This window comes from Rattus norvegicus, chromosome 6, assembly GCF_036323735.1.
Source record: "Rattus norvegicus strain BN/NHsdMcwi chromosome 6, GRCr8, whole genome shotgun sequence".
In the NCBI taxonomy this organism is placed as follows: domain Eukaryota; kingdom Metazoa; phylum Chordata; class Mammalia; order Rodentia; family Muridae; genus Rattus; species Rattus norvegicus.
In genome coordinates this window covers 101,265,918-101,280,285 of record NC_086024.1, presented here as the reverse complement: position 1 = coordinate 101,280,285, position 14,368 = coordinate 101,265,918, and the positions used below count along the sequence as shown (strand labels likewise).

The 14,368-nt window shown below is 44.4% G+C and overlaps 1 protein-coding gene across 3 annotated transcripts in view; it reads right to left on the bottom strand.

The window, feature by feature from the left end:
* The window catches only part of Fntb (farnesyltransferase, CAAX box, beta), an 83,060-nt gene extending 72,431 nt beyond the window's left edge, over positions 1–10,629 (bottom strand). The window contains exon 1 of one of the 3 annotated variants that reach the window (XM_039112877.2): positions 10,376–10,629. In XM_039112877.2, coding sequence (XP_038968805.1) covers positions 10,376–10,519 — 144 coding nt within the window. In that variant the 5' untranslated portion in view covers positions 10,520–10,629. Of the gene's footprint in view, positions 1–10,063; positions 10,229–10,375 lie in introns of those variants that run through there. The other 2 variants (NM_172034.2, XM_063262446.1) reach the window with 2 other exon arrangements.
* Between the last annotated feature and the right edge of the window lie 3,739 nt (positions 10,630–14,368).

Here is a 14,368-nt window from a genome sequence, read left to right as displayed (position 1 = left end):
TAAGTGCATATACTTCATTTTTCTATTAAATCTTTGGACAAAAGGGGAAATTAAACATGAACTGGATATTAGATGGCACTACTGAATTAGGTTATTTTCTTCTTAGCCATGATGTTGTTGCCTTTATATAGAAGAAAGTCATTCTTAGGTGACAATATCTTCACATTGCTTTAAAAACTTCAGGACAAAGCTGGGTGGTGGTAGCACACCATTAATCCCAGCATTTGGGAGGCAGAGGCAGGTAATCTCTGTGAATTTGAGGCCAACCTGGTCCACAGAATGAGTTCCAGGACAGCCAAGACTACACAGAGAAACCTTGTCTTGAATCAAAATGCTCCCCACCCCTGCAAATTTTTAGGACAAAAATCATACATAGATACAGTTTTAAGTATATAAAATGTATGTATATGGATAGACATGTAAGCCCACATATTAAAAAAAGAAAACACCCATGTCTTCGACACCTCAGCTATTTCACAACTCTGAAGACAGTGAAAGACCTTAAGAAGCAAACCAACAGGGCTATAAACAGTCCCATCCACAGCCATCACTATCCTGGGGGTGAGATGGGTTCCGCAGCACCCCCTTCTCCTTTGGGAAGAAAGGCTACCTTCTCCCCAGTGGCTCTGGCCAGGATGATAGCCCCTCCCTTTCACCTGGACTCCTCAGTATTACTCAGTATTAGAGGGATAGAAGGCACACCTAAATGACTAAGATATTTAAAAAAAAAAAAAAAAACTCCAGATTTAAGAACCCAGAACACCTTGAGACCTTCCAACACCATCCAAGCAGGCAATGCCTCTCCTTGGTCCTTAGTCCTGTGTACCGAGTAACAAAAAGCATATACATTACGCTGACGTTTAACTTCAGAAAACACAGGAACTCGCCTGAGGAGGCTGCAGTCTACTGAGGTGTCCCCTCTGAGGGAAAGGGAGCCAGGATGATGAAGGCTCCATACTGGACATGGCCTTCCTGAGTACTGTCCCCTACATAGCCTTTTCCTCCCTTTAGCCCTCCGTGCCCCTGAATTACCTGAGATGGAGCTTTGAGGTCCATAACCCCTCCATATTCTGAAGATGCTGGCCTGTGAATAAACCTGATCCCTTCCCACGGACTCCAGTCCCCCACACCTGGCTAACACTTTTCATTAATTCATAAATTCATCACATGCCTTCCCTGACTCTAAGTGGGTGAGATTCTCAGTTCTCCAAATGAACACATTAACAGTTTTCTTTAACTAATAATTAAAAGAAAATCTTCGACGTAGTTCCTGTTCTGCCTCCATAAGTCATCATTTAGAATCTTTTAAAAATGTATCCTTAGCCAGGCACAGTGCCGCACAGCTTTAACCCCAGCACATGGGAGGCAAAAGCAGGCAGATCTCTGTGAGTTACGGGCTAGACTGGTCAACATAGTGAGTTCCAAGACAGCCAGGGCTACATAATGAGACCCTGTCTCGAAAAACAACAAAAATGCACTTTTGACTCACATTTGGGAGGGTGAGGAAAGAGACTCATGAAATCAAGGCCATTCTGGCTACATACAAGCAAGGGTCTTTCAGTGGGTAAAAGTGCTTGCCACGGAAGCCTGACAACCTGAATTCAATTCTCAGAACTCACATAAAAAACCTGGGTGCAGTGGCATGGATCTGTACTTGAGAAGAGAGGCAGGCAGGGGGATTGCCTGGATGCTCACTGGCCTACGAGCCTGGAGAATTCAGTGCAGCAAGAAACCACAGCCTGTGAGATCCTGCCTCAACAGCCAGAAAGAGAAATCCTACTCCAACAAGTTATCCTCTGAGCTCCACAGGAGTACAGGTCACACACAAGCTCTCACACTCATATGCACACCACACTCACACTCTCACACACACATCACACACTCAACATACACATCACACTCACACACATATCACACTCATACCACACTCACACACATATCACACTCACACCACACACACACACACACATACACACACACACGCACGCACACTCACATGCACGTCAAACACCTTAAATACCAGCTCTCAAGAGACAGAGACAGATGGATCTCTGAGTTCCAGGCCAACCTGGTCTACATAGTGAGTTCTATCTAGGCGATCTAGGACTACACATTGAAACCATGTCTAGGAAAAGATAAAATTCTAGAAAAGGCTAATTTTTTTTTCTTTTAAACCAGACATCCGTTACCTTTGGGGTTGGGGTCGGGAGTAGTCACTAGGAAGAAGCATTATGGGATGCTTTGGTTTGACATAGGTTTGTGTACAAAGGAATGAGCGCCTGCCAAACTAAGTGCACGTTTAAATGTTACTCTGATTGTATGCAGATTTCATTCTGTATAAATTACATCTTGCATGAACTATATGTTAATATTAAACTCCAGTTAATGAGTGTTTAACAATTGTCTTGACATCTGCTACTTACTTTGAAATCCACTAAAGAGAGATGGTGGTGTGTGCCTATAACCTAGCACTTGGAAAGCTTGGAGGGAGGATCACCAGTTCCAGGCAGTGGGAGATACCCAGTGAGGCAAACAAATGGAAAATAAAAGACAGGTAAGCGGGAGTTTGGGTCAGTGTTGAGTGTAGGCCTTGAGTTCAGCCCCAATGCCACAAGAGGGAAGGGAAAGGGGAAAGACCCCAGAAGCAGCAGGGTTATTCTGGCACACAGGAATCAGACACAGAGACCTAGGAATTTACGGCCAGCCTAAGCTACAAGACCCTCCCTCAACTCTCTCACCACAGTCTGCCCCCTAAAAAAGTAAAACTAAATGTTAACATAAGAATCCAGATGGGGGCTGGAGAGATGGCTCAGTGGTTAAGAGCACTGACTGCTCTTCCTGAGGTACCAAGTTCAATTCCCAGCAACCACATGGTGGCTCACAACCATCTGTAATGAGATCTGAGGACAGTGACAGTGTGCTCACCCACACATTAAATAAATAAATATTTAAAAAAAAAAGAATCTAGATGGTGAGCATACGCTTTTCACCATGAAATTCTTTAACCTTGCTCAAAATTCTATAATAAACTATGAGAAAACAATAATTATTATTCCTATATTTTATTATGAAGAAATATTCTCACCAAGTGTGTAGTGTGGTGGTACATGCCTTTAATTCCACTCAGGAGAGAGAGGCAGGTGGATCTCTGTGGGTTTTGAGACCAACCTCATCTACATAGTGACTTCCAGGATAGCCAGGGTTACATTGTGAGATCATGTCTCAAAAAACAGTAAAATATTTTCTTAGGCTGGGGAGCCGGGGAGATGGCCTAAAGACTATGCCACAGAAGCATAAGAACTTGAGTCTGTGACCACAACAACAACATTAAAGCCAGGCATAGTACATCTATTGCTCCTGCTCTATGGAACTGGATAAAAAGCACATAGCCAGCCACTGTAGCCAAAGTGGCAAAAAAATATAGCATGTGATGGTTTGAAGAATGGTACCCAAGGGGCTGGAGAGATGGCTCAGCAGTTAAAAACACTGACTGCTCTTCCAGAGGTCCTGAGTTCATTCCCAGCGACCACATGGTGGCTCACAACCATCTGTAATGAGATCCAATGCCTTCTGGAGTGTCTGAGGACAGCAATGGTGTACTCACAAAAACTAAATAAATCTTAAGAAAGAAAAAGAATAGTCCTAAAAAAGAAAGGCTCATATACCTGAATGCTTAGGGAGTGGCACTATTTGAACAGATTAGAAGGATTAAGAGATGCGGCCTTGTTGGAGGAAGTGCATTACTGGAATTGGGCTTTGAGGTTTCAAAAGCCAATGCAAGCCCAAAGTCTATCTGTTTCTCTGTCTCTGTCTCTCTGTCTCTCTGGATCAGGATGTAGCTCATAGCCCCTATTCCAGTGTCTGCCTGCATGCTGCCATGCTCCCTCTACTGAAGATAATGAACTAAACCTCTAAAACTGTGAGCCAGCTCCCAATTAAATGCTTTCTTCATAAGAGTTGTGTGGTCATGGTGTCTCTTCACAACCATAGAACAGTGACTAAAACGAGGTGGAAGATGACAGAGAAAGAAGGCATGTGGCCAACCTCTGACCTCCACATGTGTACCTACGCACATATGAAAAGAAAAGAAGAAATATTTTTTCAATAATACTGTCATCCTCCCTCTATGTTGTAGGTGTCTAGAATATATTGCTGAACAAAAGAGACTTTCCACCCCAGAGCCTGCCTTTGGCTCACCCACACTCTTTAAACATGAGCATGAAAAGGGAAACCAGAAAGAGGCCTCCCCATGTGAACTGTGCTAGAAAACTAAAATCCCAGAAGCTGGGAACCAGGATAAGTTAGTGAGAACCGGAAGCTCTGTAGTCTCAATACAGACCTACATACTCAGCCTAGGAGGATGGAGTCCATCCGCCAGTTTTTAACAAACCGTTAGGGACTCTGATGCATGCTCATGTTTGTTAGATCAAAAGGTGTGCCTGTGTGTTCTTGTGAGCCCTTTGGAGGTCAGAGGTTAGTGCTGGGTGCCTTCCTCAGCCACTCTCCACATTACTTTTGAGACACGGTCTCTCACTGAACCTGAAGCTCACCAACCTGAAGTTATACAGCCGGCCAGTGAGCTCCAGGGATCCTCCTGCCTCAGTACCACCAGTGTAGGGGCTTTTACCTGGGTGTTGGGCACCTGATCCTAGGTCCTTATGCTTGTGTGACCATCTCCAAAGCCATAAAAGGCTTTTATAAGTGATAAAGTACTTTCTTCATTCATAAATGTTACTTTTTAAAAACACCAACCATACTATTCCTCTTCTCAACTGAAAGGATAACAAAAAAATTCTCTAATGTTCAAGAAGCAAAACATTTTCCTGGACAAATAACTTAATATTTGAGGAATATAGGCAAGTAGAGTATGTCACCCCAAAAGAAGACTGTGGGAGACCAGAACCCATGCCTCACAATAAGACCACAGGAGACAAAGCACAGCGCAGGCCATAAGCCTCTTTGGCGTGAGGATTATTTTGAGCTGATTATTTTGAGCAGCAGCAGACACAGCTTTGCAAACAGAGCCGAAGCTGCTCCTTTGTAAGAGGAAGTTTCCATCTCTAAAGAACATCTCCATCTTTCTCCACCTCCTCTGGCAATCCTCCTCTCCCCTCCACTACCACCCTCCTCCCAACATGAAAGATAACTCCAGATTCCTTTCCTCAAAGCACAGTGTGAATCCGCACAACAAACCTTACTACTGATTTCTGCCCTCTTCCAGGTCACCTTCCTGTCACAGGCTTCCCAACACTGCAGTTAAAGACCTTGCGCAAATCAGAACTAAGTCACCTCTTAGAGAGTCACTAACTTCTCTGGGTATCAGCATGAGATGCATGCATGTTAATGACCTTCTGTGTGGCTTCTCTTGCTAATCTCTTCTGACTCAGACAGTTCAAGGTAAAAACTCAGAAAGAGGAGAAACTTTCCTTTTTAAATATTCATGTTATCAGTGAGTGTGTGTGTGTGTGTGTGTGTGTGTGTGTGTGTGTGTGTGTGTGTGTGCGCGTGCGCACGCGTGCGCAGTACTAGGGGTTGAACTTCCAGCCTCTCATATAGCTCTACCACCAAGCTATATCCCAAGGCCCACGGTTACCTAAATTTAAATGCAATTTTTCTCAACAGGCACTTGAATCCTTTGCTACACACCTGAAGGTCTAAAAGTGCTTGTATTTCATCCTAACCAGAAAAATATGTAGACTTCTTTTTGTTTGGTAGACCTAGGAGCCTTACATTTCCAGCCCAGTTTTCTTTTTGCTTATTTATGTTTTTTTTTAATATTAAAGTACATACAACATTTTAAAAATACACACACACACACACACACACACACACACACAGTAGCTGTCTTCAGACACACCAGAAGAGGACATCAGATCCCATTACGGATGGTTGTGAGCCACCATGTGGTTGATGGGAATTGAACTCAGGACCTCTAGAAGAGCAGTCAGTGCTCTTAACCACTGAGCCATCTCTCCAGCCCTATTTGTTTGTTTATAAACAGGGTCTTGCAACGTAGCATAAACTGGCCTTGAACTATGGTTTCCTTGACTCATCCTCCAAATGCTGGGATTATGGAGTATGCACCACCATAGCCAACTTCACCCTCCCTTTCGGATTTACCTAGATTTGACATTTAAATAATACCATCTCACATTCCCCTTAGAGTTGTCTGACAGAAACAACCCTTCCATTTCCAGTGGAAGATTCAGTCTGTGACAGTGGCACACACCTTTAATCTCAACACTTAGGAGGCAGAGGCAGGTGGATCTCTGAGTTCAAGGCCACCCTAATGGACAGGGTGAGTTCCAGGACTGAGAGACCCTGTGGAAAGTGGAAGATGTTTTTGTTCTCTGTTTCTCTGTTCAAGGGTAAACTGAAAACAAACAGCAGTTAGAAACAAATGTTAGCAAGGCCACCACTGAGACTGAGACTATCCATAGTAATTTGAAGTTTGCAATAAGGTGATTCCAATGGCAGGATAATGATGAGGGTGGACGTTAATAGCACAACCTCACCTTGCTATCTACTCAGAAAAGGCCCTTGCGCATCACATCCACTGGCAAAATCCTTATCAAGGGATAGACCTTCACAACTGTCAAGAAACTGACTACACTCTGTCACCTCTCACCAAGAGCAGTGCAATAGCCTCCCAAGCCCTGCCTCTTATCTCCACCCTAATCTCCGTGTGTGTGTGTGTGTGTGTGTGTGTGTGTGTGTGTGTGTGTGTGTGTGTGTTATTCGCCCCTGAGTGTGGGTGCCCTTGGAGAGCAGAGGCCTCAGATACCCCTGGAGTGGGAGTTCCAGGTTATAACCACCCTGTGTGTGCCAAGAACCAAAGTCAGGTCCTCTGGAAAGGCAGCACACGCTCTCAACAGCTGAGCCATTTCTCCAGCCCAACCCCTCCTCCCCACACACAAATGCGATTCTTGACAGTAACCTGAGCACTCTATTAAGTTACGATTCAGAGCTGCTGAGTCCTGGCAGCTCAAAGGTCTGAAAGTGGGAAGGGAAGGGGTGTTGAGAGAGAGTAAGGGTCTCTGGAGAAGGTACTGGAGATCTGAATTTAAGACTGGGAAGACTTCAGGTCACAGCACTGCAGGAGTGAGGACATGCTCTGATTTCATCCTTCACTCTCTTGACTTCTAGCAATATTTCATGGCTCAATCCCAGCACAAGAGACAAGGGAGACTGTTAATACAGATCTACTTCCTGAGGCAAATCTAAAGATCTATGGTGAGTATGCTTGGTAAATGCAAGCTTTCCAGCCAGTGGCTTCTCAACTCAATTGGCCCTTTCAAACTCAGCAGCCATCAGCCACACATGATTCCATTTCATCTCCTGTCTCCTGGCCTGTCCACACCTGGCACACTCCCACCTCAGGTTTTTGCATACGCTTTCCCAGCCCAGAACGCTCATCCATTTGGTCCCCTCGGATACTTCAAACACGATCAGATCAAGCATGATATCCTTGGCAACCCTCTGCTCACTGTGTTTTAAGTTTCTAGAAAACTCCTTTTTATCCTCCCTTCTCTGTGGAACTGGTTGTAGATCCGGCCTTGCACATGTTTAAGCACATGCTCTACCAAAGTAACACCCCCATTCCTCATGCTTTTCTTTCCTTAATTGGCTGACTCCCTGGCCTGGAACAATTCTCTTAAAATTCCTTAAAAACATCAAACCCATGTCCTTTGTTCACTGACTCATGCCAAGTGTCTGAGCGGTGTCTAGCACCTAAGAGATTTCTTTAAAAATTTTCATTTTATTCTTTTGTGTGTATGAGTGCTATGTCTGTGCACCACATACAGGAAGAACCCCCAGAAGCTAGAATAGGACATCAGACGCCCTGAGACTGGAGTTACAGACAGCCGTGAGCCACCTTGTAGGGTCCTAGGGATTGAACCCAGGTCCTCTGGAAGAGCAGCCAATGCTCTTAACCACTGAGCCATCACTCGTGCCCTCAAGAATTTCCTCAAAGTAAATGAACAGAATAGAAGGCCTCATGAGAAAGAGCTCTTTGCACTCCTTACAAGTTTTACTCCTGTTATTAAATTCTTACATTACTGTTTAATAAATGAAGGTTTCCAAGTAATGAGATAGCAAGCATTAATCCTTATTGTCGTGACATAAAACTGAGCTGTCAGCAAATCTTTGAGGAAGCTTTGGTCAAATCCAAAAAATTCACACAGTACGCTCTTGGACAATTCCTCCCAGCAATGTTATTTCTTATGGCTGCACTATGTTAGCCACCAACCAGACAGTTCTCTGAGCCTCTGCCTTCTCTGTCAGAATGTGTTAAGGACTGAGTGACACATTCGGAGAGCACTGAGCACTCCGCTGGAACCAAATGAACGGTCAGTGTGGTGATTATTAAAATGCAGAGGAAGCCATAAAAATGAAGTATCACCGGCTGGAGAGATGGCTCAGCGGTTAAGAGCACTGACTGCTCTTCCAGAGGTCCTGAGTTCAATTCCCAGTAACCCATGGTGGCTCACAACCATCTGTAATGGAATCTGATGCACTCTTCTAATGTGTGTCTGAAGATAACTGCAGTGTACTCATATGAAAAAATAAGTAAGGATTTAAAAAAAATGAAATATCACATTATCTTCTTAGTCAGGGTCTCTGTTGCTGCGACGAAACACCATGACCAAAGAGCAAATAGGAGAGGAAGGGTTGATTTGGCGGCTTATACTTCCAGATCACAGTTCATCATTGGAGAAGGCCAGGGCTGGAACGTGGAGGCAGGAGCCGATACAGAGGTCACTGGAGGGTGCTTCTTACTGGCTTGCTTCCCTGACTTGCTCAGTACGATTTTCTATAGATCCCAGAACCATCAGCCTGGAGATGGTACCACCCCCCATGGGCGGGGCTCTCCCCCACTGATCACCAATTGAGAAAATGCCCCAGAGCTGGATCTCATGAGGCGTTTCCACAACTGAAGCTCCTTCCTCTCTGATGACTTCAGCTTGTGTCAAGTTGACACACAAACCAGCCAGTCCACCTTCCTACTAACTGCAACTCTTTTTTTTTTTTTTTTTTTTTTTTTTTTTTGGTTCTTTTTTTCAGAGCTGGGGACTGAATTCAGGGCCTTCAGGTTTTTGTTACTGATGAAAGATTTCTTTGCAATGTTTTGTAAAAGACTTCTGTGGGGGACAGTTAACTAAGTCAGAGAGCTGAAGTCAAAAAGTAAGTTTCCTTTATTACCCCTAAAGCCCACAAGGCCTCTGCGACTACGTGAATAACCATGTGTCCAATCCCTTGTTTTGTTATGAATTTTCTTTAGGGCAAGCAAGGTGGCTCAGAAGGTAGAGATGCTTGCTATGCAAGCCTGCCAACTTCAGCTGGATCTTCCGAACCCACATGGTGCGCCCTGGCATCAACTCCCACAAACAAAAAATACACAGTCACACACATGAAAATTACAAATCTATATAATCATTATTTGCTGTTGGTTTTCCCTAAATAGAGGCTCCCACCTTAAGGCAGGAAGGATGAAGCGGGTCCCTCCACAGTTAAGCCTGGGTACTAAGCTTAGTAAGATCTTAGTAAGTGGCTGCATGCCCATTCTTAGTGACAAGACTCATCCTGACCACTTCTAGTAACAGATGGGTAAACAGCTCTACAACCGCCAATTTGGGAACAATTCCAAATGGAGAGGGAGAAAAATGAAATTCACTACTCACACCTTAAACACTTTTCAAAATGGCATGTCTGGTATACCCTAGGCCTTAGTGACTCACAAGCAGCTCAAACCCCATACTTTTTTGTTCTTTCTGAACTATACAGTTTTCCAGTCTGTCTTCCCCAACCAGGCTCTTGCCTAGGGGCTGTTTATCTTTTACTGTTTTCCCAGCGTTCAACAGCAGGTGCTCAAACGGTTACCCACCACGGGGGTAGGCCTCAATCTGACCTGGCAGATCAGAAATTAAATCGATTTTGGGATGGCCTGACCACAGTCCGGCCGTTCGGTCCCCTAAATGTCCAGAAACTGCGAGCATATGAAGGAAAAGTGAGCGGTCGGTCCTAGAACCTCAAGACATCTAGACAGAACGGAGCGGGCTACCTGGTCTGCCCAGGCTGCTGTAGACTCCAGACACAGAACACGATTCTTTACAACTTCCGAAGCAGAGAGGACAGGGGTACTGTCCTGTTCTCCAAATCCAACCCTGACAACAACCCTTTCCTACCCAAGCAAGCCCCGCAAACGCTCCACTCAGAAGCCCCAATCTGGGAGCCTAGAGCTCGGGGGCGGGGGCGCAGTGCACTACGGGAGTTGTAGTTCCATGGAGAGTTTTGCACCCACACAGGCCTACATATGGGACTCCTACTCCCAGAAGGCCCCGCGCGGGCGCCTCGCCCAGTCCTGCCACCTCACCTGTTCTATGGACGTGACTGTTTCCACTGAGTCGTCTTGCAACCGCTCCCGCGCGTGCTCAGGTCTCAGACTATACAGCGGTTCTGACCAAACAGGGGAAGAAGATGGAGGACAATAATAGGTGAAGGAACTCGAAGAAGCCATGATCGGGAGAGCTGCGAGCGCTGTATAGGACTCAGCTTCGTCCAGCAACAACGCGCATTGAAACTCGAGCGGGCTAAGGCGCTACGGAAAGTGGGTAGAGTCAAAAAGATTATGAACGCGAATCTCTCCTCCCACCTACACATCTTCAAGAAGTGAGTTACTGGGATACTGCCGCCCCCCGTCGGGCAGATGAGCTGCTGCAGGAGCTCAGTTTCCTGGAGCGCGAGAAAGGATATCTAGGATATCTATTATGCAAATAATAATAAAAAAAGTCAACGTTTCGCTCTTGCCCAATTGTAATGCAGTAGTTTGCGATTTCAGCTGTTCAAGAACCCAAAGAATGTAACTTAAAAAGCATTTCTGACATCTGTCTTTATTGCCTCAGTCACGCTATTAACTAATAGAATTACCACGCACCTTTGGGTCCTTGACAGCCTCTTAGGAGAAGCCTGAGCTTGTCTGTAAATTAGCAAAATTGCAGGTCTCAGTACTCAGAGATAGAGGAGTGGAGTACTGTAATTTTCTCCCTTGGAGGTTACAGTGCAATGGCAGAAACTAAAATACCATAGAAGAAATGAGTGTAAATGCACCATCCAAAGAAATGTCAACAAATATTCATGAAGCACCTGCTACTTGTTCTGTGCCAGAGTCCAGGAATGCAAAAGTGAACCAAATTACAAAGTCCTTTCCCTTGGAATACATCTGAATTTCATTTTAGAGGAATAGACAGAATTAAATAAATGAACATAAATATTTGATGACTTCCAATTATGGTATGACAGAAAATAATAGAGTCAGGCCTGGAGGGGTGGCTCAGCAGTGGCTGCAGTTCCAGAGGATTCCAAGCCCCCACCTGGAGACTTCCAGTCACCTGTAATTCCAGTTCTAGAGGATCCGACGCCCTTTTCTGGCCTCCATGGACAACATACACACAAGTAATGCACATGTGTACACGCAGGCAAAATACCCATATGCCTTATTTTTAGTGTTACTTTATATATATATATATATATATATATATATATATATATATTCCAGCAATATATTCAGATCACAGTTTCCCCTCACCCAAAGCTTCCCCATCTCCCTGTCCACCCAACTCCACACCTTCCTTCTTTTCTCTCTCTCTTTAGAAAACAGTCAAACCAAAAAAAGGGGGGTTACGACAAACCAGAACTTAAAAATAGAGAAAGTGCAATAAATACAGGTTTGCATACAAAATTAAATTTTTGGAAATTAGAAAGGAAAGGAAATAAAAGTATCTGAGACTGACGGAATAAATTGGATTCTAATTAGATTTGGTGGCTGAGACCTAAAGGAGCAGCCGTCTATAACAAAACAATCATGGACATAAGAAGACAGACAGGATTTGAAGGAACATACCAGAAATTTACTCGTGCACGCTTGGGTATCCCTCACAAATACAATGTTAAAGTGATTTTAGGAAAGCCCTGTGGGGCTAGAAAGACAGTGGTAAAGAGCACTTGTTGCTCTTACAGAGGACCTTTTTATTTATGGGGCTGGAGAGATGGCTCTTTGGTAAAGAGTATTTGATGCTCTTGCAAAGGACCTGGGTTGGGTCCCCAGCACCCATGTGGTAACTTCTTTAACTCCAGTTCCAGGCATTTAAACACCCTCTCCTGGTCTCTGCAGACTTTCACACCCATGAGGTACATATGCACACGAATATACATTAAAAATATATATGTTTTAATCTTTAGGAAAACCCTACCACGTTCGTACAGCAATAAACGAGGATCTTTTCCAGGACCTACATCAAAAAACCTAAATCAGAAGCAGGCGGGTGGCTTAATACAATTTATTGAACAACATGAGGAGCAGAGTTCAGAGCCACAGTAGCCACATAAGTGGTGAGTATGTGGGCTGTCAGTCCAGCCTCAGAAGGCCAAGGTGGTGAGTACCCAGAACAAGCTGACCAGCTGTGTGAGTGAGCTCTGGGTTTAAGGTTAAAGAGAGAATAAGATTGATTCCCAACATTAACCTCAGACCCTCACATGCACATACAAACATGTGCCCACAAACATGCAAAGCCATGCATACTTATGCACACATGAGAAAGGAAAAAAAAACTACATCAGAGTAAGAGGTTAAATTATTTAAGATGAGAAGTTGTGGGAAAAGATGATGGATGTCCCGAGGCTGGTAGTATAGCTCAGTGGAAGTGCCTAGTGTGTGCAAGGTTAAGCTTGATCTGTAGCAACACATGCATAGAACACGCACTCTACTCCCTGCTCAGAGCATTCTAATACGCTCCTACTCAACCCCAAGCCACATGTCTAAGATCCAGGGCCTATATAGTATTACACAATTGACCATCTCTCCGTTCTCAGGCAAACAGGTACTCAGATCCCAAGTGTGAGGTGGAGGCTTGGTGCTGGAGGCTTCCTGTGGTATACACGGTCACGTGCCCATCTTTTTCATTTGTTTGTTTTCTGAAACAGCGTTTCTCTATGTAGCCCTGGTAGTCCTGGAAGTCACTCTGTAGACTAGGCTGGCTTTGAACTTAGAGATCTGCCTGCCTCTTCCTCCAGAGTGCTGGAATTAAAGGCGTGCCCCATCACTACCCGGTTTTCACTTGCCCATCTTGGTGTGAGGGGAAAATCTGTAGTATCAGAAGACCAGAAGATTACCAAATCTGGGAACATGTGGGACGGTGATTACGACCATGGATACCAGGTATAAAAAGTCTTAAGGAACTTCCTGCTATAGTCACATTTTTTCCTTCCCTTAGCTCTGCAGGTATCTGATAAGGTCTGGCTCGGATCTACGGATTCAGCTTTTTATGTAAAAAGCTTCTTCGCTAAATAGGTAGAAACTTTTTTCAGTCTTTTTTTTTTTTCTTTTTTTTTTTTTGGAGCTGGGGACCAAACCCAGGGCCTTGCACTTGCTAGGCAAGCGCTCTACCACTGAGCTAAATCCCCAACCCCAACTTTTTTCAATCTTTTTTTTTTCTTTTTTCTTTTTTTTTTTTTTTTTTTTTTTTTTGGAGCTGGGGAGCGAACCCAGGGCCTTGTGCTCGCTAGGCAAGCGCTCTACCGCTGAGCTAAATCCCCAACCCAACTTTTTTCAATCTTAAAAGTAGGGTCGTTGAAGGAATAGGTGAAAGGGATTTGCAACAGAGTGTTGAATCTGTCACAGGACACATAGAACAGCTGTAAATTTTATTCTAGAAATAGAAGTGTGTGTGTGTGTGTCTGTGTGTCTGTGTGTGTCTGTGTATATGTGTGTATATGTATGTGTGTGCTAGCGTGCGTGCGTGTGTGTGTGTGTGTGTGTGTGTGTGTGTGTGTGGTGCTGGGGGCTAAACCAGGGCCACACACATATTAAGTACTCTACCATTGAGCTATATCCCAGGCACAGAAATTCTTGAAATCCATTCTAAAACCCAGTCTCCTGTGCAGTGAGATCCAAAAGATTTTAATAGGATCCTGGCAGAAAGTCTCCTGCAGAAGAGTGTTAGTTCACTCACCAAACATTTATTGAGTATCCGTTATGTGGTAGGCACTGGGCTAAGTGCTTAGGAGACAGTGCTGAACCAGCCGGTTGGTCTCTGCCCTATGGGTCTCATGACTTATCAGAAGAAACAGACACTAAGTGGTAATGTAAAACTGTTTCATTACAGTTCAGGAAAATGACTATGTGGCCTGGAGAGATGGCTCAGCAGTTAAGAGCACTGACTGCTCTTCTAAAAGGTCCTGAGTACGATTCCCAGCAACCACACGGTGACTCACAACCATCTGTAATGGGGATCAGGTGACAGTGACAGTGTACTCACATATAATAAATAAATAAATCTTTTTTTTAAAAAAAGGAAGAAGAGGAGGGGGA